This window comes from Salmo salar, chromosome 17, assembly GCF_965601325.2.
Source record: "Salmo salar chromosome 17, fSalSal1, whole genome shotgun sequence".
In the NCBI taxonomy this organism is placed as follows: Eukaryota; Metazoa; Chordata; class Actinopteri; order Salmoniformes; family Salmonidae; genus Salmo; species Salmo salar.
This window is the reverse complement of record NC_138307.1, coordinates 68,796,619-68,817,694: the sequence shown is the minus strand read 5'-3', so window position 1 is coordinate 68,817,694 and position 21,076 is coordinate 68,796,619. Positions and strand designations below refer to the sequence as shown.

The following is a 21,076-nucleotide window of genomic DNA, read 5'->3' as shown; positions in this document are numbered from 1 at the left end:
TCAATGACTTATGATCAATGACTCATGAAGTGGTTTTGGGAATTGGCAGGGGAGACCATCTCAAGTCCGGGTCAGAGTAAGGAAGAGCGTCCCCTGGCCAGATTACATGGTAAGTACACTAAAAAAATATGGATTACCATTAAAATACAATTTATGAGTTCATCATTTTTAGGAAACAATGGCATTTGCCAGAAATATTTGAGTCTTTGCTGTTTCAGGCATACATGCCAGGAACTGCAGGAGGAAGAAATCGATACCATGACGGACAAGAAGTAAATCGATTTATTTACTAGGGATATTTTTCTATTACACTGATATCAACTACTCATAGGTTGTTATCAAATCAACAGTTAGCATGGAGGGAATGGCACAGGGAATGGGTTCAGAGAAGTTATTACACGGTCAAATCAAACAACGTGTGAACATTCCCTCTTTCTGTTTTTAAAGTCACAGTCGGGAGCAAGAGGTCCCAAGAAATTACATGTAAGTGTTGCTCAGCCAAAACATATTGGTGAATTGCCCAACGGAAGGACTGTAGTTTTGATGCACTTTGAACATCAAAATAAATCCATATGAATTAATCGCTATTTAAGTCCAATGAATTGAGCAATCAATCAGTAAACCAATCCATTTTATATTTGTGGTTCCAGAGACAGAACCAAGAAAACAGAGACCCTCAGCCTGACCATGAATCCTATACAGAGAGGGAGGTCGACTATGAAACAGAAAGAGACTGGGAGACACCAACAGAGATGGAGGGAGAGAGAGAAGAACCCATAGCAGCAGAGGAAGAGACACCATGGGAAAGACATAGAGAGAGGGAGATGGTAGAAAAGAAAGGAAAAGAGACGGAAGGAGAGATATACCATGATGCAGAAAGAGAGGGAGAGGAGGAGAGAAGTGGCGACTCTGAGTGGGACACGGAGGAAGACAGTGAATACGAGAGGGAGAGAGAGAGGGAAAGGATGGAGATGGAGAGAGAGAGGATGGAGCTTGAAAAAGAGAGGGAAGCAGAGCTGGAGTTGCAGAGGGAGAAAATAGAGAGGGAGAGACAACTAGAGAGGGAGAACATGGAAAAGGAGAGAGACCTGCAAATGGAGAGGGAGAGTGAAATAGAGAGCGAGAGAACAGAGATGGAGGGAGGCAGAGACCTGGACAGGGAGAGAGAGGAGTGGGAGAGACGGAGGCAGGAGATGGAAAGAGAGAGTGGAAGACAAGGAGAGTACGAGGAGGAAGGAGGAGTAAGACCCTATCCAGGGCCAGAATATGACTATTTGAAGGTAAACACACACACATCCCCCAATCAAAGTGCTGTGAAGATGATAAAAATACCTGTTCTGTTACCGTCATCTATCACGCTTTTCTACCAGGTTCCTTTTTGTGTTCCTTTTTGAGTGGTTCCTTCTGTTTTCTAAAGGGTGCACCGGGTGAAAATGGACTTCCAGGACCGAAGGTGACTACCAATCATTTTCAAATAAAACTGTCTTCAAATGGAGTGAAAGAACAAGATGTCCTGAATCTGCCCCCATATCTCTACAGTACCACGTTGCAATAAGGAATCCTTTCGAAATAGTTTGTAAAGGGTGTATAAGAAGATTGTAGACAATGTATTATTAATGTGTTGATCAGTGATACCCTGTGCATGCCAGACAGTTCACACCACCAACATGACGAGAACTACATGTTTTATAGTTTATAGCTCTCTTAGAAATCAAGGCAAACCTTTAATAAAGGGTACCTTAATGTAATTTCAACCCAATCTGTCCTTATGTCCGTACACAGTGTCAATGTCACCAGGTCACGACATCAAACGTATCCTCGCTCCCCTCCTACCCACATCTCATTATCAGTGTCTCACACACACACACACACACACACACACACACACACACACACACACACACACACACACACACACACACACACACACACACACACACACACCTATTTACCTACCCACATCTTCCCCTATAAGTTAGTCCCTGTCTCTCTGCTCTCCCGTCAGCCAAACCAGCGGAGCTCAGAATGTTGGTCTTTGATGTCCCCAGAGTTCTATATCTGATCCCCTCATGACGCAGTGGATTAATCATTTGGTATTAATAATTCCGTCTGTTAGTTGGAGGCATCGATACAAAACATATCCTTGAAAAACTCTATGGACTTTTTTGTCTCTCCGTCTGTCTGAATGTGATGGTACTATTTTGGTGCACGAGACGCAGACAGAGAAATATGGAGAGAATTAACTTGAATAACAATCACTTTGTAATTGATTTGTTGACAATTCTCTTCGTTCTACCAGGGGGAACTTGGTGAAAAGGGGCACAAGGTAAATGCTTTTCCAGTTCAGTAATGTGATAGAGCAAAGCCCGAACCAAGGTATTTGTAAGCATTCATGTTTTGAACATTTAACTATTTTTATTTATTGAAATATCTAACTAGAAGGACTCCTTCACACTGTACTGTATATTTGCAAATGAAACGTTTCCTATTGACATCGTTGTGTTGTTGTGCTTTTAGGGTGAGCCAGGTATTGGCCACAGAGGTCCTGTGGGACAGGCTGGTCCACCTGGAACTAAGGTAGACTCCCACACCCTCACTTAGCTCTGCCCTCTACTTAGTCTAAATATATTTAACTTTAACTGGCTTCAACTGACAATTTTGTCACCTGAGGGCCTGATTGTTGCTATGGAGATACAATAGTCTAGAGGAAACAGTGACCTTCAGTAGCTGCTAGAGAAATACCAACACTGTCCTTATCTGTCTCCTATTAGCTGTCCCGCCCCCCTCTCTCTGGGATTGTCTTTCTGTCTCTCTTTCAATTCATTTATGAATTGTTGTTATCTTCCATTTACAAAGCAAAAACACTAGAACGTATGGAATTAATAACTGCAAGGGAATTATAATTTTAGTTATACCAGTGTAGTAATTAGAGCAATGCAAAAAAAAAAATGGTCTGCCTGTCTGTCTCTCTTTCTGTCTGTCTCTGTATGTCTCCCTTCTCCCTCTGTCAGGGTGAGCCTGGTGAACAGGGGCCTTCTGGAGCTCAGGGTATCCAGGGTATCCGTGGTAACCCCGGTATTTCAGGTTCTCAGGGCGTGAGAGGCCAACCAGGAGACCCAGGAGAGGCGGGGAGAGAGGTGAGGAGCTCCCCGATCATCCCTTCAACCTGGACCAAGGAGTTTGTCCTGATTACTGGAAGGCTTTGTACTGTAGTTTTAAGAAACTCAACATCTTCTACTGTAGTTTTAATAAACCCAACACCTTGTACTCTATCTATAAGTAACCCAACACCTTGTACTGTAGCTTTAAGAAACTCAACACCTTGTACTGTAGTTTTAAGAAACTCAACACCTTCTACTGTAGTTTTAAGACACTCAACACCTTGTTCTGTAGTTATAAGAAACTCAACACATTGTACTGTAGTTTGAAGAAACTCAACACCTTGTACTGTAGTTTTAAGAAGCTCAACACCTTCCACTGTAGTTATAAGAAACTCAACACCTTCTACTGTAGTTTTAAGAAACTTAACACCTTCTACTGTAGTTATAAGAAACCCAACAGCTTCTATTGTAGTTTTAAGAAACTCAACACCTTGTACTGTAGTTTTAAGAAACTCAACACCTTGTACTGTAGGTTTAAGAAGCTCAACACCTTGCACTGTAGTTATAAGAAACTCAACAACTTCTACTGTAGTTTTAAGAAACTCAACACCTTCTACTGTAGTTATAAGAAACTCAACACCTTGTACTGTAGTTATAAGAAACTCAACACCTTGTACTGTAGTTATAAGAAACTCAACACCTTGTACTGTAGTTATAAGAAACTCACACCTTGTACTGTAGTTATAAGAAACTCAACACCTTGTTCTGTAGTTATAAGAAACTCAACACCTTGTACTGTAGTTTTAAGAAACTCAACACCTTGTACTGTAGTTATAAGAAACCTAACACCTTCTATTGTAGTTTTAAGAAACTCAACACCTTGTACTGTACTTTTAAGAAACCCAACACCTTGCACTGTAGTTTTAAGAAACTCAACACCTTGCACTGTAGTTTTAAGAAACTCAACACCTTGTACTGTAGTTTTAAGAAACTCAACACCTTGTTCTGTAGTTATAAGAAATTCAACACCTTGTACTGTAGTTATAAGAAACCCAACACCTTCTACTGTAGTTTTAAGAAACTCAACACCTTGTACTGTAGTTATAAGAAACCCAACACCTTGCACTGTAGTTTTAAGAAACTCAACACCCTGCACTGTAGTTTTAAGAAACTCAACACCTTGCACTGTAGTTTTAAGAAACTCAACACCTTGTACTGTAGTTTTAAGAAACTCAACACCTTGTACTGTAATTTTAAGAAACTCAACACCTTGTACTGTAGTTTTAAGAAACCCAACACCTTGTACTGTAGTTATAAGAAACTCAACACCTTCTACTGTAGTTTTAAGAAACACAACACCTTCTACTGTAGTTTTAAGAAACTCAACACCTTGTACTGTAGTTATAAGAAACTCAACACCTTGTACTGTAGTTATAAGAAACTCAACACCTACTGTAGTTTTAAGGAACTCAACACCTTGCACTGTAGTTTTAAGAAACTCAACACCTTGTACTGTAGTTATAAGAAACTCAACACCTTCTACTGTAGTTGTTTTCCTGGCCTTGTAGTTTTAGTCTATTTCCTGGTCAGATCATGTAGTCCCAAAAATGTTGTAGCCAAATTTATGTCAAATTCACCACTAGCCAGAAAGCCAGAACAAAGATATGTTTTCAAAGAGCAAAAATACTGCCTACTAAGTAGGAAGATAATTGTGATAAAGTATGTTTTTGTTCATCTGTAGGGGGACAGGGGTAGAAGGGGTAAGAATGGATCACCCGGGACTCCAGGAGCTAAAGGGAAACCTGGAATAGAGGTATGGTGAAATATAACTTGCCCTAGGCATTGTTTGCCTTCCTATGGTTATTATGTAACATAATGGATGCTTTCTGTTTCCCAAAGGGTCCACCTGGTCTACCTGGGACGAAAGGAGAAAAGGTATGACATTAGCCTGTTTGGTGGTGGTGGTGGTGGTGGTGTTGTTGTCATTGTCATGTTGTATATGAGGAGATAATAACATTAGCATTCACTTCTTCTTGTTCCCAACAGGGTGACAGTATCCCGGGGGAACCAGGCGCCAGGGGTGTGGTCGGGATCTCAGGTCGCAGGGTGAGACGGAACGATGGACTTATTGACTTAAGAGAGATGGACTTAACCTCAGAGAGAGATCCTAGGCAGCATTGTAAAAGATAGAAAAGCTGCTCGTCACAACAGGATGGCACAATATGCACACATTTACACTGAACATAAATATAAACGCAGCATGTAAAGTGTTGGTACATGTTTCATGAGCTGAAATAAAAGATCCCAGAAATGTTCTATATGCACAAAAAGGTTATTTCTCTCAAATTTGGTGCACAAATTTGTTTACATCCCTGTTAGTCAGCATTTCTCCTTACCTAGATAATCCATCCACCTGACAGGTGTAGCATATCAAGAAGCTGATTAAACAGCATGATCATTACACAGGTGCACCTTGTGCTGGGACAATAAAAGACCACTCTAAAATGTGCAGTTTTGTCACACACAATGCCACAGATGACTCAAGTTTTGAGGAGTATGCAATTGGCATGCTGACTGCAAGATTGTCCACAAGAGCTGTTGCCAGATAATAACATTTCTCTACCATAAGCCACCTCCAACGTCGTTTTAGAGAATTTGGCAGTACGTCCAACCGGCCTCACAACCGCAGACCACCTGTATGGCGTTGTGAACTGGGTGCCCCATGGTGGCAGTGGGGTTATGGTATGTTATGGTATGGGCAGGCATTTTATCTATAGCAATTTGAATGCACAGATATACCCTGATGAGATCCTGAGGCCCAATGTCGTGCCATTCATCCGCCACCATCACCTTATGTTTCAGCATGATAATGCACAGCCCCATGTTGCACAGATCTGTACACAATTCCTGGAAGCTGAAAATGTCCCAGTTCTTCCATGGCCTCCATACTCACCAGACATGTCACCCATTGAGCATGTTTGGGATGCTCTGGATCAACATGTACGACAGTGTTCCAGTTCCCACCAATATCCAGCAACTTCGCAAAGCCATTGAAGAGTGGGACAACATTCCACAGGCCACAATCAGCAGCCTGATCAACTATGCGAAGGAGATGTGTAGCGCTGTATGAGGCAAATGGTGGTCACACCAGATACTGACTGGTTTTCTGATCCACGCTCCTACTTATTAGTTTTTTAAAGCTATCTGTGACCAACAGGTACATATCTGTATTCCTGGTCATGTGAAATCCATAGATTAGGGCCTAATTAATTTATTTAAATTGACTGATTTCCTTATATTAAGTGTAACTCAGTAAAATCTTTGACATTTTAGCATGTTGCATTTATGTTTTTGTTCAGTATAATATTTGTGATGTGTTTTGTTTGTGACAGGGTGAAAAGGGCATTGCAGGAGTCTTAGGAGCCCCAGGACACACTGTGAGTTAACATCATCATCTTTCATGACATGGACAGTCCAGAGGAGGCCGGTGGAAGAAGATATAGAAGGACGTGCTCATTGTAATGGCTGGACGTGGTCCAACGTGGTTTCCATATGTTTGATGTGTTTGATACTATTCCATTTATTCCATTCCAGCCATTACACTGATCCTGTCCTCCTATAGCTCCTCCCACCAGCCTCCTCTGGTACAGTCATGCAGTTAAGGACATTTGTTTCCTAGCTACCTTTACCTTTGACCTCTTTTACTTAGGGTCCAAAGGGCTTCCCGGGCAGCAAAGGAGCAAAGGTAGGTTGACGGTTACTTCTTTGATGACATGATAATTTTGGTAGACTATATTTAAAAAATGTATGCGATTGAGTGGGTCTTACTAAATACTTTGATATTTTTGATTTTCATACACTCATACGTCCACTCAGGTTCTCCAGATACTTTAGATATTTTTACTTCAGAGACAGTTTTAAAGATGGTTTTGACAGCCCGGTGTTTCAGCGTTCAGTCAAATTCTCTGCTCGTTCTATTGAAGTGTCATCACTCTAGTCACTTCTGTCTCTTCAAACCCTCACTCATGGTGAGTGTTGAAACATGTTTCAACACTCACCATGTGGCCAGTCTATTTCAATTAACTTCAGTCCATTTTTCTGTGTATATAGGGATGTGGACAATGAAAATGAAGAGTCAATGTTTTTATGTATACCTGACACAGCCATATAGTATATAGTTTGTGTTTTCTACACACAGACTTCAAATAAATAGTGTCTCATAAGCCCATACAGGCTGGGCACCATTGGGTGTATGATACTAAAATACAAATACTGTCAATCAATCAATTATTGTATGAATGTTATAAGCCATTGATTCCTTTCATAAAATATATTTTCACAGGGTGACAGAGGTTTAGCAGGAATACAAGGAGAAAGGGTAAGCCAAACATGACATAAGTACTACACAAATAGTGTTTTGTATATGTCACGCCCTGACCTGAGAGAGACGTTTTATTTCCTCTATTTTGGTTAGGTCAGGGTGTGATGTGGGGTGGGCATTCTATGTCATGTATTTCTTTGTGTTTGGCCGAGTATGGTTCCTAATCAGAGGCAGCTGTCTATCGTTGTCTCTGATTGGAAATCATACTTAGGCAGCCTTTTCCCCCACCTGTATTTGTGGGTAATTATTATTTTCTGTGTGTGTTTTGTGTGCGCCTCAGTAGCGTCACGTTCGATTCTGTTTACCTGTTTTTTGTTTTGTTCAGTTTCACTTCAATAAAAGAATGTGGAATTACCGGCATGCTGCACCTTGGTTAATTTACGACAGGGAATTTGAAGATAGCGAACGTGACAGTATATGATTAATTCATATATGATGTACATTCTTTATGTTTAGGGAAGCCCCCTCCAAATCCAGGGACCGAGAGGCTACAAGGGCTTAAAAGGAGAAGGGGTGAGAAACAAGTCCCCTAAAACAAGTCCCCTAAAACAAGTCCTCCACAATGTATTTTGAATTCTAGTTTTAGTTCCAGAGCAATCCTCATTAAAGAAAATGTTATTTTAGAGAGACAGCTTTTGCATTTTCACTTTGTGTGTTTTCCCTTTTTTAAGATGCTGTTTATCTGTTGTTTTGGTTGTTTGTTTTAGGGAGAGCGAGGCTCCCCAGGTTTCGATGGAGATAAAGGAGAGAAGGGCGAGGATGGGCCCCCGGGGTTCAAGGTGCTTCCTAATGCTTGATGACAGAACATTTTATGTGGAAAAAGAGAGAAAGAAAGATTGTTAATAGATGTAAAGAAAGAGAGACAAACAACAGAAAAATAAAATACATTTTCCAAAACATGGAAGCCAAAGCACATAGTGTTCTCACATTCAGCTTTTTGTTTGTTCTCCATCTGAAGGGCCTCAAAGGAGAGGCAGGGGCCAAAGGAGCCATGGGGCTGTTTGGGGCCCGTGGACCAGTGGGCCAAAAGGTCAGCAGGAAATACAGCATGTATCAATCTACAGGCTACATGGAACCACTGTTATCAGATCTATGCTGCTGTGTGTATGCTCACTGTTGTTCTGTGCTTCCAGGGAGATGCTGGCGAGCCTGGAGTCAATGGAGAAGTGGTGGGTATTTATCTAACACACTTTAACAGTTTAATATATAAACAGTGTCTGTATAACTATATATATACTGTGGTGGCTTGGCATGTGGTCAAAAACAAGCTTTGCTGATTGGCTTGTTGTTGTCACAGGGTCATAACGGGGACGATGGATTGGACGGAGCCACAGGAGCCAAAGGAGACATGGGACTCCAGGGACAGAAGGGAGATCAGGTGAGGAGAGTGTGGCACAGAGCATAGAATTTAGAGACTAGACAAATAGAACATGCCCTCTGTGATTCATTATACAGTAATTCTGTTCTGTTCCGTTCTTTTATTCTATTCCTAGGGTGACAGAGGTGAACCTGGCTTACCGGGGGATACTGGGCAGACAGGAGAGAAGGTGAGGGCTTGATCATAATGTATTAGGCATGTTAATGAGATGGTAATGCAATGATGAAAGGTAACTCTTGGTGTTGGTTGTGGTTGTTGCACAGGGATTCCGAGGCCTACCTGGACGCATAGGAAGCACTGGGCTAGATGGAGAAAAGGTGAGTTGCCTGTGTGGGATTCAATACAATGATCACAACAACACAATGTGCTCCAGGAAGCATTGTCAGTACCACTGACCCACAAAAGTAAAGGTTTACAGTAGTGCCAACTAGCTGCCACACGCTGCATACAATTTAGTATACGGTTCAATTGTCTGACCTAGTAGGCCACTGTCAGACTATGGTTGCACAGTTTCAGTGAAAATGTAAGTATTTAATCGTTGTTTGACACAGGGAGAGATGGGTATTCCTGGAACCCCAGGACATCCAGGGCTCAATGGACTCACAGGACGGAAGGTAGACACACACACACACACACACACACACACACACACACACACACACACACACACACACACACACACACACACACACACACACACACACACACACACACACACGAACACACACAATCACACACACACACACACACACACACACACACACACACACACACACACACACACACACACACACACACACACACACACACACACACACACCGAGGGTGCCTCATGGGGTTGGGATATGCAAGAAAATACATTTTACACATACGTATAATACACACTGGTAAAACAGGACAAATATAAGCACCCACCTAATTATTTATATATATACACACACACACAAATCAAAATCATTCTCAGTAATCTTCTGAAAAGTGTTGATTGGGATGTTTTGTGTGGATGTGTAGGGTGAAAAAGGGGACGGGGGTATCAATGGAGTAGAGGGAGCACCAGGACTAAAAGGAGAGAAGGTTGGTTCAAATCACATGTAAAAACAATATTGAAATTAGGACTATTAATAGTCTATGTACTACAGAGGAATGGGGAAATATTCATATAGTTCTTGTTCTTGTTTTTCTCCCATCATGCACCATTCATGTTGTCCCTGTCTTGTGCAGGGCGCCACTGGTTTCCCAGGGTTCCCTGGGTTTAAGGGGTCAGCAGGGACACCAGGCAGTGATGGAGCGGAGGGGCGACCAGGACGTAATGGGTCCAAGGGAGAGACAGGAACCAAGGTAGATTGAGGTTGCCTTCCAGTCAAGGTTATTATAGTAAACGAAAACTCAAACTAAAATAAAAACAAACATTTGAAAAACTTTATAGTAAATTAAAATAAAAACAAAAAACATTTGAAAAACTAAAACTATACTGAAGCTATCATCTTTGCCTTCAAAACTAACTAAAATACCTCAACTTTAGGTAAAAATCTCATTTCAAGTGGGGTTTTCGATCTTCTGAATCTGGTGGTATAGGCCTAGCTTGTGCATCACTATCACTAGCCATCGCTTGCTAACAGGGAAGAAGTCCAAGGGCGAGCACGGAGCGTGAGTGGGCCAAGCTAGAACAGCTTGTGAAGTTAATGGAGCCGTTCGCAATCCACACCGACCAACTTCAAACTGACAGCCAAACTGATGTGGTGCCGTGCCCTCTCAACCTTGAGGCACACTTGCAGTCAACAACTGTTGCAAAACAGTTCGCACAGGTCCTGCTGAAGTCATTGCATGAGTGCTTCGCATGCATACTGAATGGCAGCCAACTTCAATCGAACCCCTGCAGCAGCTTGCCTGATGGACACAAGTGTGTCTCTGGCACTTCCCTCAACAGAGATGGAGGGCAGAAGAATCTTTTGTACTTCAGCAAATCAGAGAGTACAGCCGTGGACCAGCAGGAACCCAGGAATAATCCGGCAAGCATCTAGATCACAGTGCTTCAGAAATATAGCTTCCTCGCATCGAAGATTGTGTCTGAGGTCACGGTCCAGTCGGAGAGTCAACCTGACAAGGCATTAAGTGCCCCGTGTGAGCTGCGGAAATACCTGGAAGAGGTAAAGGACAGCATGTTTACAGAGTCACCTCTCCAGTTCTGGATGGAAAGGATGGCTGTTTATCCAAAGCTGTGCATTGTGGCACTGGATCTGGTTCCTGCCCCTGCATCCCAAGCATTTGTGGAGAGAATATTCTCTGTCTGTGGACAACTGTCATCAGGCTTGAGAAACCGAACGAACACCTCTCTTCAAGATAAACCAGAAAATCTTCTTTGCTCGAACAGAAACACACACACAAGCTGGCCGGCTGTGAACTGATAGATTTGTGAAGTGTTGTATTGGTAATGCTTTTGCTGTTGTTGCAGCTGTTTTTATGAACCCTTTTGGAAGGGGTTAGTCAGTGAAACATGTTTAGTAGTACATAAAAATAACATGTCAAATGTCCCATGACATCATTTGTTAGTATTTTCCTCTCTCTTTCTATCAGATAAAGGTACTTGATTCTTTTTACATCTACTACTACAGTTAAAAAAGGTGTAAACATGGGCAAGAGAGTTTCCTTCCACCATATATCTTGCCACAGTCTAGGTGCTTATCATTTAAATCCAAGTCACAATAGGATTGACATATAATTTACACCTAACCAAACATATGTCCTGGCCATGGAGTTGTACAGAGTCCTCTACTGGCCAAAAGACTGTGTTAGCATGGGCAGTTCCATTGAGGACTTTCGCCATTTTGATTTAGTCAACTGGCCGGGACTTTCAGCTTCATTGGCTGATGACCTGGTTGGCATGACCTGATGACCCGGTTGGCATGACCTGATGACCCTGTTGGAGTAGTGACAGCCAGGTCATCCGGAGGGATCAGCTAATTAATTTCACTTGTGAAGAATAAAATGTACTATTTCAAGATGGCGTCTGTGAAAGCTGCCCTTGCTCTTACAGATGACATCTTGACACAGATGGAATGTTATGTTTATCCAAGTCTATGGTCCTGGCCCATCACCTTACTGCCCCCCACTGACAAGAAGTGACATCACAAAAAAACGAACTATAGGCCTACAACACATAATGGCTCCTGTCAGACAGACAGACAGACAGACAGACAGACAGACAGACAGACAGACAGACAGACAGACAGACAGACAGACAGACAGACAGACAGACAGACAGACAGACAGACAGACAGACAGACAGACAGACAGACAGACAGACACATTTAAGATGAGTTTTTATTGATATTTGTTTTTAGATATTTATTTGAAATTCGGTTTAGTTCGGTTTAGTTTCAGTTTAGTTTACGTCCATCCGTCCGTCCGTCCTTCCTTCATGCATAACAACAACAACCACAGCCCACCAACACCAAAACATAGTTTTACCCAGTCACGGAGTGCACCTTAAAAAATCCACTTTCCACAAAAGTTACAAAAATAAAAAATGTGACTAAACAAGCCTGATTCTATCAGGCACATTGTCCCCCTAGCAGAATGCCTGTCAGATACGTAGATAGACAGGCAGTAGACAACATTCCTATGTATAGCAACACATAGGAAGGAATAGAATAGAAGCATAATTAAGACACAGAAATGGGTCTATTTTCTGATGCGGCGGGAACGCTAGCCAAACCTCTATGCTAATGACTCCTTTCAGCCACAATTAGCAGCCTCTTGATGTTGATAGGAGAGAAGGGATGGAAAGGATGTAATGATGTTCCAAGAGGACGTTTTATCACAAAACATCTGGATATGTTTGATATTTATAGGATAACTAGAGAGGCAAGGTAAGCCTAATGATCGGGTTGAGGTTTATTTAGGCAACTACGTAGTAGGAATGTACGTAGTAGGGAAGTACGTAGTAGGGAAGTACGTAGAAAGGAAGTACGTAGTAGGGAAGTACCTTTGTTGGGAAGTACGTAGTAGTGAAGTATGTAGTGTAGTAGGGAAGTACGTAATAGGGAAGTACGTAATAAGGAGGTACGTATTAGGGAAGTACGTATTAGGGAAGTACGTAGTTGGGAAGTACGTAATAGGGATGTACGTAATAAGGAAGTACGTAATAAGGAAGTACGCAGTAGGGAAGTACGTAGTAGGGAAGTATGTAGTTGGGAAGTACGTAGTTGGGAAGTACGTAGTAGGGAAGTACGTAATAGGGAAGTACGTAGTAGGGAAGTACGTAGTAGGGAAGTACGTATTAGGGAAGTACGTAGTAGGGAAGTACGTAGTAGGGAAGTACGTAATAAGGAAGTACGTGGTAGTGAAGTACATAGAAGGGACGTACGTAGTAGGGAAGTATGTAGAGGGAAGTACGTAGTAGTAAAGTACATAGTAGGGAAATACGTAATAAGGTGGTACGTAATAAGGAGGTACTTAGTAGGGAAGTACGTAGTTGTGAAGTATGTAGTAGGGAAGTACGTAATAAGGAAATACGAAGTAGGGAAGTACGTAATAAGGAAGTACGTAATAAGGAAGTACATAATAAGGAAGTACGTAGTAGGGAAGTACGTAGTAGGGAAGTACTATTAGGGAAGTACGTAGTTTGGAAGTACGTAGTAGTGAAGTACGTATTAGGAAAGTACGTAGTAGAGAAATACGTATTAGGGAAGTACATAGTAGAGAAGTACGTATTAGGGAAGTAAGTACGTAGTAGGGAAGTACGTAATAAGGAAGTACGTAATAAGGAAGTACATAGTAAGGAAGTATGTAATAAGGAAGTACGTATTAGGGAAATACGTAGTAGGGAAGTACGTAGTAGTGAAGTACATAGAAGGGAAGTATGTAGTAGGGAAGTATGTAGAGGGAAATAGGTAGAAGGGAAGTACATCGTAGAGAAGTACGTATTAGGGAAGTACGTAGTAGGGAAGTACATAGTAGGGAAGTACGTAGTAGGGAAGTATGTAGTAGTGAGGTACATATTTGGGAAGTACGTAGTTGGGAAGTACGTCGTAGGGAAGTACATGGAAGGGAAGTATGTAGTTGGGAAGTACGTGGAAGGGAAGTATGTAGTAGGGAAGTACGTAGTAGGGCTGTACGTAGTAGGGAAGTACGTGGAAGGGAAGTACGTAGTAGGGCTGTACGTAGTAGGGAAGTACGTGGAAGGGGAGTACGTAGTTGGGAAGTACGTAGTAGGGAAGTACATGAAAGGAAAGTATGTAGTTGGGAAGTACGTAGTAGGGAAGTACATGGAAGGGAAGTACATAGTTGGGAAGTACTTACTAGGGAAGTACGTAGTAGGGAAGCACATAGTAGAGAAGTACATAGTAGGGACGTACGTAGTAGGGAAGTACGTAGTAGGGACGTACTTAGTAGGGAAGTACGTAGTAGGGAAGTACGTAGTAGGGAAGTACGTAGTAGGGACGTACGTAGTAGGGAAGTACGTAGTAGGGAAGTACGTAGTAGGGAAGTACGTAATAAGGAAGTTCGTATTAGGGAAGTACATATTAGGGAAGTATGTCGTAGGGAAGTACGTAATAAGGAAGTTCGTATTAGGGAAGTACGTATTAGGGAAGTATGTAGTTGTGAGGTACATTGTTGGGAAGTACGTAGTTGGGAAGTATGTAGTAGGGAAGTACATGGAAGGGAAGTATGTAGTTGGGAAGTACATGGAAGGGAAGTATGTAGTAGGGAAGTACATAGTAGGGAAGTACGTAGTAGGGAAGTACGTGCAAGGGAAGTACGTAGTAGGGCTGTACGTAGTAGGGAAGTACGTGGAAGGGGAGTACGTAGTTGGGAAGTACGTAGTAGGGAAGTACATGAAAGGAAAGTATGTAGTTGGGAAGTACGTAGTAGGGAAGTACATGGAAGGGAAGTACATAGTTGGGAAGTACTTACTAGGGAAGTACGTAGTAGGGAAGTACATAGTAGAGAAATACATAGTAGGGAAGTACGTAGTAGGGAAGTACGTAGTAGGGAAGTACGTAGTAAGGAAGTACATAATAAGGAAGTACGTAGTAGGGAAGTACATATTAGGGAAGTATGTAATAAGGAAGTACGTAGTAGTGAAGTACATAGTAGGGAAATACGTAATAAGGTGGTACGTAATAAGGAGGTACTTAGTAGGGAAGTACGTAGTTGGGAAGTATGTAGTAGGGAAGTACGTAATAAGGAAGTACGAAGTAGGGAAGTACGTAATAAGGAAGTACGTAGTAGGGAAGTACGTAATAAGGAAGTACGTATTAGGGAAGTATATAGTAGGGAAGTTTGTAGTTGGGAAGTACGTAGTAGGGAAGTACGTAGTAGGGAAGTACGTAGTAGGGAAGTACATAATAAGGAAGTACGTAGTAGGGAAGTACATATTAGGGAAGTATGTAATAAGGAAGTATGTAGTAGTGAAGTACATTAAAGGGAAGTACGTAGTAGGGAAGTATGTAGAGGGAAGTAGGTAGAAGGGAAGTACGTAGTAGGGAAGTACGTAGTTGGGAAGTACGTAGTAGTGAAATACATAGTAGGGAAATACGTAATAAGATGGTACGTAATAAGGAGGTACTTAGTAGGGAAGTACGTAGTTGGGAAGTATGTAGTAGGGAAGTACGTAATAAGGAAGTACGTAATAAGGAAGTACGTAGTAGAGAAGTATGTATTAGGGAAGTACGTAATAAGGAAGTACGTAATAAGGAAGTATGTAGTAGAGAAGTATGTATTAGGGAAGTACGTAGTAGGGAAGTACGTAATAAGGAAGTACGTGGTAGTGAAGTACATAGAAGGGACGTACGTAGTAGGGAAGTATGTAGAGGGAAGTACGTAGTAGTAAAGTACATAGTAGGGAAATACGTAATAAGGTGGTACGTAATAAGGAGGTACTTAGTAGGGAAGTACGTAGTTGTGAAGTATGTAGTAGGGAAGTACGTAATAAGGAAATACGAAGTAGGGAAGTACGTAATAAGGAAGTACGTAATAAGGAAGTACATAATAAGGAAGTACGTAGTAGGGAAGTACGTAGTAGGGAAGTACTATTAGGGAAGTACGTAGTTTGGAAGTACGTAGTAGTGAAGTACGTATTAGGAAAGTACGTAGTAGAGAAATACGTATTAGGGAAGTACATAGTAGAGAAGTACGTATTAGGGAAGTAAGTACGTAGTAGGGAAGTACGTAATAAGGAAGTACGTAATAAGGAAGTACATAGTAAGGAAGTATGTAATAAGGAAGTACGTATTAGGGAAATACGTAGTAGGGAAGTACGTAGTAGTGAAGTACATAGAAGGGAAGTATGTAGTAGGGAAGTATGTAGAGGGAAATAGGTAGAAGGGAAGTACATCGTAGAGAAGTACGTATTAGGGAAGTACGTAGTAGGGAAGTACATAGTAGGGAAGTACGTAGTAGGGAAGTATGTAGTAGTGAGGTACATATTTGGGAAGTACGTAGTTGGGAAGTACGTCGTAGGGAAGTACATGGAAGGGAAGTATGTAGTTGGGAAGTACGTGGAAGGGAAGTATGTAGTAGGGAAGTACGTAGTAGGGCTGTACGTAGTAGGGAAGTACGTGGAAGGGAAGTACGTAGTAGGGCTGTACGTAGTAGGGAAGTACGTGGAAGGGGAGTACGTAGTTGGGAAGTACGTAGTAGGGAAGTACATGAAAGGAAAGTATGTAGTTGGGAAGTACGTAGTAGGGAAGTACATGGAAGGGAAGTACATAGTTGGGAAGTACTTACTAGGGAAGTACGTAGTAGGGAAGCACATAGTAGAGAAGTACATAGTAGGGACGTACGTAGTAGGGAAGTACGTAGTAGGGACGTACTTAGTAGGGAAGTACGTAGTAGGGAAGTACGTAGTAGGGAAGTACGTAGTAGGGACGTACGTAGTAGGGAAGTACGTAGTAGGGAAGTACGTAGTAGGGAAGTACGTAATAAGGAAGTTCGTATTAGGGAAGTACATATTAGGGAAGTATGTCGTAGGGAAGTACGTAATAAGGAAGTTCGTATTAGGGAAGTACGTATTAGGGAAGTATGTAGTTGTGAGGTACATTGTTGGGAAGTACGTAGTTGGGAAGTACGTAGTAGGGAAGTACATGGAAGGGAAGTATGTAGTTGGGAAGTACATGGAAGGGAAGTATGTAGTAGGGAAGTACATAGTAGGGAAGTACGTAGTAGGGAAGTACGTGGAAGGGAAGTACGTAGTAGGGCTGTACGTAGTAGGGAAGTACGTGGAAGGGGAGTACGTAGTTGGGAAGTACGTAGTAGGGAAGTACATGAAAGGAAAGTATGTAGTTGGGAAGTACGTAGTAGGGAAGTACATGGAAGGGAAGTACATAGTTGGGAAGTACTTACTAGGGAAGTACGTAGTAGGGAAGTACATAGTAGAGAAATACATAGTAGGGAAGTACGTAGTAGGTAAGTACGTAGTAAGGAAGTACATAATAAGGAAGTACGTAGTAGGGAAGTACATATTAGGGAAGTATGTAATAAGGAAGTACGTAGTAGTGAAGTACATTGAAGGGAAGTACGTAGTAGGGAAGTATGTAGAGGGAAGTAGGTAGAAGGGAAGTACGTAGTAGGGAAGTACGTAGTTGGGAAGTACGTAGTAGTGAAATACATAGTAGGGAAATACGTAATAAGATGGTACGTAATAAGGAGGTACTTAGTAGGGAAGTACGTAGTTGGGAAGTATGTAGTAGGGAAGTACGTAATAAGGAAGTACGTAATAAGGAAGTACGTAGTAGAGAAGTATGTATTAGGGAAGTACGTAGTAGGGAAGTACGTAATAAGGAAGTACGTGGTAGTGAAGTACATAGAAGGGACGTACGTAGTAGGGAAGTATGTAGAGGGAAGTACGTAGTAGTAAAGTACATAGTAGGGAAATACGTAATAAGGTGGTACGTAATAAGGAGGTACTTAGTAGGGAAGTACGTAGTTGTGAAGTATGTAGTAGGGAAGTACGTAATAAGGAAATACGAAGTAGGGAAGTACGTAATAAGGAAGTACGTAATAAGGAAGTACATAATAAGGAAGTACGTAGTAGGGAAGTACGTAGTAGGGAAGTACTATTAGGGAAGTACGTAGTTTGGAAGTACGTAGTAGTGAAGTACGTATTAGGAAAGTACGTAGTAGAGAAATACGTATTAGGGAAGTACATAGTAGAGAAGTACGTATTAGGAAAGTACGTAGTAGAGAAATACGTAATAAGGAAGTACGTAATAAGGAAGTACATAGTAAGGAAGTATGTAATAAGGAAGTACGTGTTAGGGAAATACGTAGTAGGGAAGTACGTAGTAGGGAAGTACGTAATAAGGAAGTACGTAATAAGGAAGTACATAGTAAGGAAGTATGTAATAAGGAAGTACGTATTAGGGAAATACGTAGTAGGGAAGTACGTAGTAGTGACGTACATAGAAGGGAAGTATGTAGTAGGGAAGTATGTAGAGGGAAATAGGTAGAAGGGAAGTACATAGTAGAGAAGTACGTATTAGGGAAGTACGTAGTAGGGAAGTACATAGTAGGGAAGTACGTAGTAGGGAAGTATGTAGTAGTGAGGTACATATTTGGGAAGTACGTAGTTGGGAAGTACGTCGTAGGGAAGTACATGGAAGGGAAGTATGTAGTTGGGAAGTACGTGGAAGGGAAGTATGTAGTAGGGAAGTACGTAGTAGGGCTGTACGTAGTAGGGAAGTACGTGGAAGGGAAGTACGTAGTAGGGCTGTACGTAGTAGGGAAGTACGTGGAAGGGGAGTACGTAGTTGGGAAGTACGTAGTAGGGAAGTACATGAAAGGAAAGTATGTAGTTGGGAAGTACGTAGTAGGGAAGTACATGGAAGGGAAGTACATAGTTGGGAAGTACTTACTAGGGAAGTACGTAGTAGGGAAGCACATAGTAGAGAAGTACATAGTAGGGACGTACGTAGTAGGGAAGTACGTAGTAGGGACGTACTTAGTAGGGAAGTACGTAGTAGGGAAGTACGTAGTAGGGAAGTACGTAGTAGGGACGTACGTAGTAGGGAAGTACGTAGTAGGGAAGTACGTAGTAGGGAAGTACGTAATAAGGAAGTTCGTATTAGGGAAGTACATATTAGGGAAGTATGTCGTAGGGAAGTACGTAATAAGGAAGTTCGTATTAGGGAAGTACGTATTAGGGAAGTATGTAGTAGTGAGGTACATAGTTGGGAAGTACGTAGTTGGGAAGTACGTAGTAGGGAAGTACATGGAAGGGAAGTATGTAGTTGGGAAGTACATGGAAGGGGAGTATGTAGTAGGGAAGTACATAGTAGGGAAGTACGTAGTAGGGAAGTACGTGGAAGGGAAGTACGTAGTAGGGCTGTACGTAGTAGGGAAGTACGTGGAAGGGGAGTACGTAGTTGGGAAGTACGTAGTAGGGAAGTACATGAAAGGAAAGTATGTAGTTGGGAAGTACGTAGTAGGGAAGTACATGGAAGGGAAGTACATAGTTGGGAAGTACTTACTAGGGAAGTACGTAGTAGGGAAGTACATAGTAGAGAAGTACATAGTAGGGAAGTACGTAGTAGGGAAGTACGTAGTAGGGACGTACTTAGTAGGGAAGTACGTAGTAGGGAAGTACGTAGTAGGGAAGTACATAGTTGGGAAGTACTTACTAGGGAAGTACGTAGTAGGGAAGTACATAGTAGAGAAGTACATAGTAGGGAAGTACGTAGTAGGGAAGTACGTAGTAGGGAAGTACGTAGTAGGGACGTACTTAGTAGGGAAGCATGTAGTAGGGAAGTACGTAGTAGGGAAGTACGTAGTAGGGAAGTACGTAGTAGGGACGTACTTAGTAGGGAAGTACGTAGTAGTGAAGTACGTAGTAGTGAAGTACTTAGTAGGGAAGTACGTAGTAGTGAAGTACGTAGTAGGGAAGTACTTAGTAGGGAAGTACTTAGTAGGGAAGTACGTAGTAGGGAAGTACGTGTCCCTCTTGTAATACTATACCATTTTTGTATAATGGAATTTAGATTGAAGGAAGTTGTCGGTTTGTATTGATATGTGAGAGAGTGTGTGTCTATCTGTGTGTGTGTCTATCTGTGCGTGTGTGTGTGTGTGTCTATCTGTGTGTCTATCTGTGTGTGTGTGTATATCTGTGTGTGTGTGTGTGTGTGTGTATATCTCTCTGTGTGTGTGTGTGTGTGTGTGTGTCTATCTGTGTGTGTGTGTGTGTGTGTGTGTCTATCTGCGTGTGTGTGTTTATCTGTGTGTGTGTGTTTGTGTGTGTGTGTGTGTGTGTGTGTGTGTGTGTGTGTCTATCTGTTTGTGTGTGTGTCTATCTGTTTGTGTGTGTGTCTATCTGTGTGGGTTTGTCTATCTGTGTATGTGCCTATCTGTGTGTGTGTGTGTCTGTCTGTGTGCCTGCCTGTTTATGCATGTGCCTGTGAGAACACATGTTCGTGGGCTCACTAGCACGCGCAGCACCTGTGTGAGTAAGAGCGTTCTCCATTTTGCTGTGTTGTTGTCCCAGGGAGAGAGGGGCAGGAGAGGCAGAGGGAAGCCTTGTCAGACAGGACCACCTGGAAGTCCAGGACAAAGAGGAGGCAGTGTAAGCTACTTCATAGACCAGACACATAACACTCACACACATGTTGTTGTTCATGTATCAATACCTAATGGGAGTTACTGTCACTAGGCTGGGTGACAGTAATAACTGCTGTGATAATAACCACTGTGTCTTTTCCAGGGAGAGCTCGGAAACGAGGGACTGAAGGGAGAGAAAGGGGAACCCGGACTCTCTGTAAGTGCATCTTACTTATTCCCACACACACGTTTGACACCTACCTGGTCCAAGACATATTTGTATTGACAGACAGCTTGGTTGAAGACAGGGTCTAAGCAGCACTCTGCCCTCTCTGTTCTCAGGCCGAGAAGATGAAGGAGCTGGTCAACCAAGAGGTTGTGAACCAGTGCGGTGAGTGTTTCTGTGTTTCGCTGTGTGTGCGCATGCAGGTCTGTGTGTCTGTTCTACATTCTAAAACTCCCACTGCTGCGGCATGGCGCCCCTGTGTGTTCTGCCATCTGGTGTGCCCTCTCTATGGAATGGCCCGTTGAGAGAGGGGACACTGTGACCGACCACAAACACCAGACTCATAAACCATCATGCCACACACCAGAACCCATAGGGCCCTACAACCACAGGGTCAAACGCATCTTTAGTTTACACCTCCACAACTTTGAGGAGAAAGGCATTGTTGCCTTATCCGT

At 42.2% G+C, this 21,076-nt stretch overlaps 2 protein-coding genes across 3 annotated transcripts in view; both read left to right on the top strand.

The window, feature by feature from the left end:
* LOC106609601 (collagen alpha-1(VII) chain) overlaps window positions 1-3,443 on the top strand; it is a 100,728-nt gene extending 97,285 nt beyond the window's left edge. For both annotated transcript variants that reach the window (XM_082964048.1, XM_045698655.2), the window contains 8 exons: window positions 50-109; window positions 219-272; window positions 448-483; window positions 651-1,280; window positions 1,418-1,453; window positions 2,300-2,326; window positions 2,518-2,577; window positions 3,012-3,443. In XM_082964048.1, coding sequence (XP_082820174.1) covers window positions 50-109; window positions 219-272; window positions 448-483; window positions 651-1,280; window positions 1,418-1,453; window positions 2,300-2,326; window positions 2,518-2,577; window positions 3,012-3,428 — 1,320 coding nt within the window. In that variant the 3' untranslated portion in view covers window positions 3,429-3,443. The remainder of the gene's footprint in view (window positions 1-49; window positions 110-218; window positions 273-447; window positions 484-650; window positions 1,281-1,417; window positions 1,454-2,299; window positions 2,327-2,517; window positions 2,578-3,011) is intronic.
* Window positions 3,444-4,846: 1,403 nt separating this feature from the next.
* Window positions 4,847-21,076, top strand: part of LOC106576567 (uncharacterized) — a 23,971-nt gene continuing 7,741 nt past the window's right edge. The window contains exons 1-19 of the mRNA XM_082964047.1: window positions 4,847-4,914; window positions 5,001-5,036; window positions 5,148-5,207; window positions 6,494-6,538; window positions 6,811-6,846; window positions 7,444-7,479; window positions 7,939-7,995; window positions 8,190-8,261; window positions 8,441-8,512; window positions 8,616-8,651; window positions 8,780-8,860; window positions 8,976-9,029; window positions 9,124-9,177; window positions 9,412-9,474; window positions 9,872-9,934; window positions 10,082-10,198; window positions 20,340-20,417; window positions 20,556-20,609; window positions 20,735-20,783. Of these exons, the coding sequence (XP_082820173.1) occupies window positions 8,474-8,512; window positions 8,616-8,651; window positions 8,780-8,860; window positions 8,976-9,029; window positions 9,124-9,177; window positions 9,412-9,474; window positions 9,872-9,934; window positions 10,082-10,198; window positions 20,340-20,417; window positions 20,556-20,609; window positions 20,735-20,783 (688 nt within the window). The 5' untranslated portion in view covers window positions 4,847-4,914; window positions 5,001-5,036; window positions 5,148-5,207; ... (4 more) ...; window positions 8,190-8,261; window positions 8,441-8,473. The remainder of the gene's footprint in view (window positions 4,915-5,000; window positions 5,037-5,147; window positions 5,208-6,493; window positions 6,539-6,810; window positions 6,847-7,443; window positions 7,480-7,938; window positions 7,996-8,189; window positions 8,262-8,440; window positions 8,513-8,615; window positions 8,652-8,779; window positions 8,861-8,975; window positions 9,030-9,123; window positions 9,178-9,411; window positions 9,475-9,871; window positions 9,935-10,081; window positions 10,199-20,339; window positions 20,418-20,555; window positions 20,610-20,734; window positions 20,784-21,076) is intronic.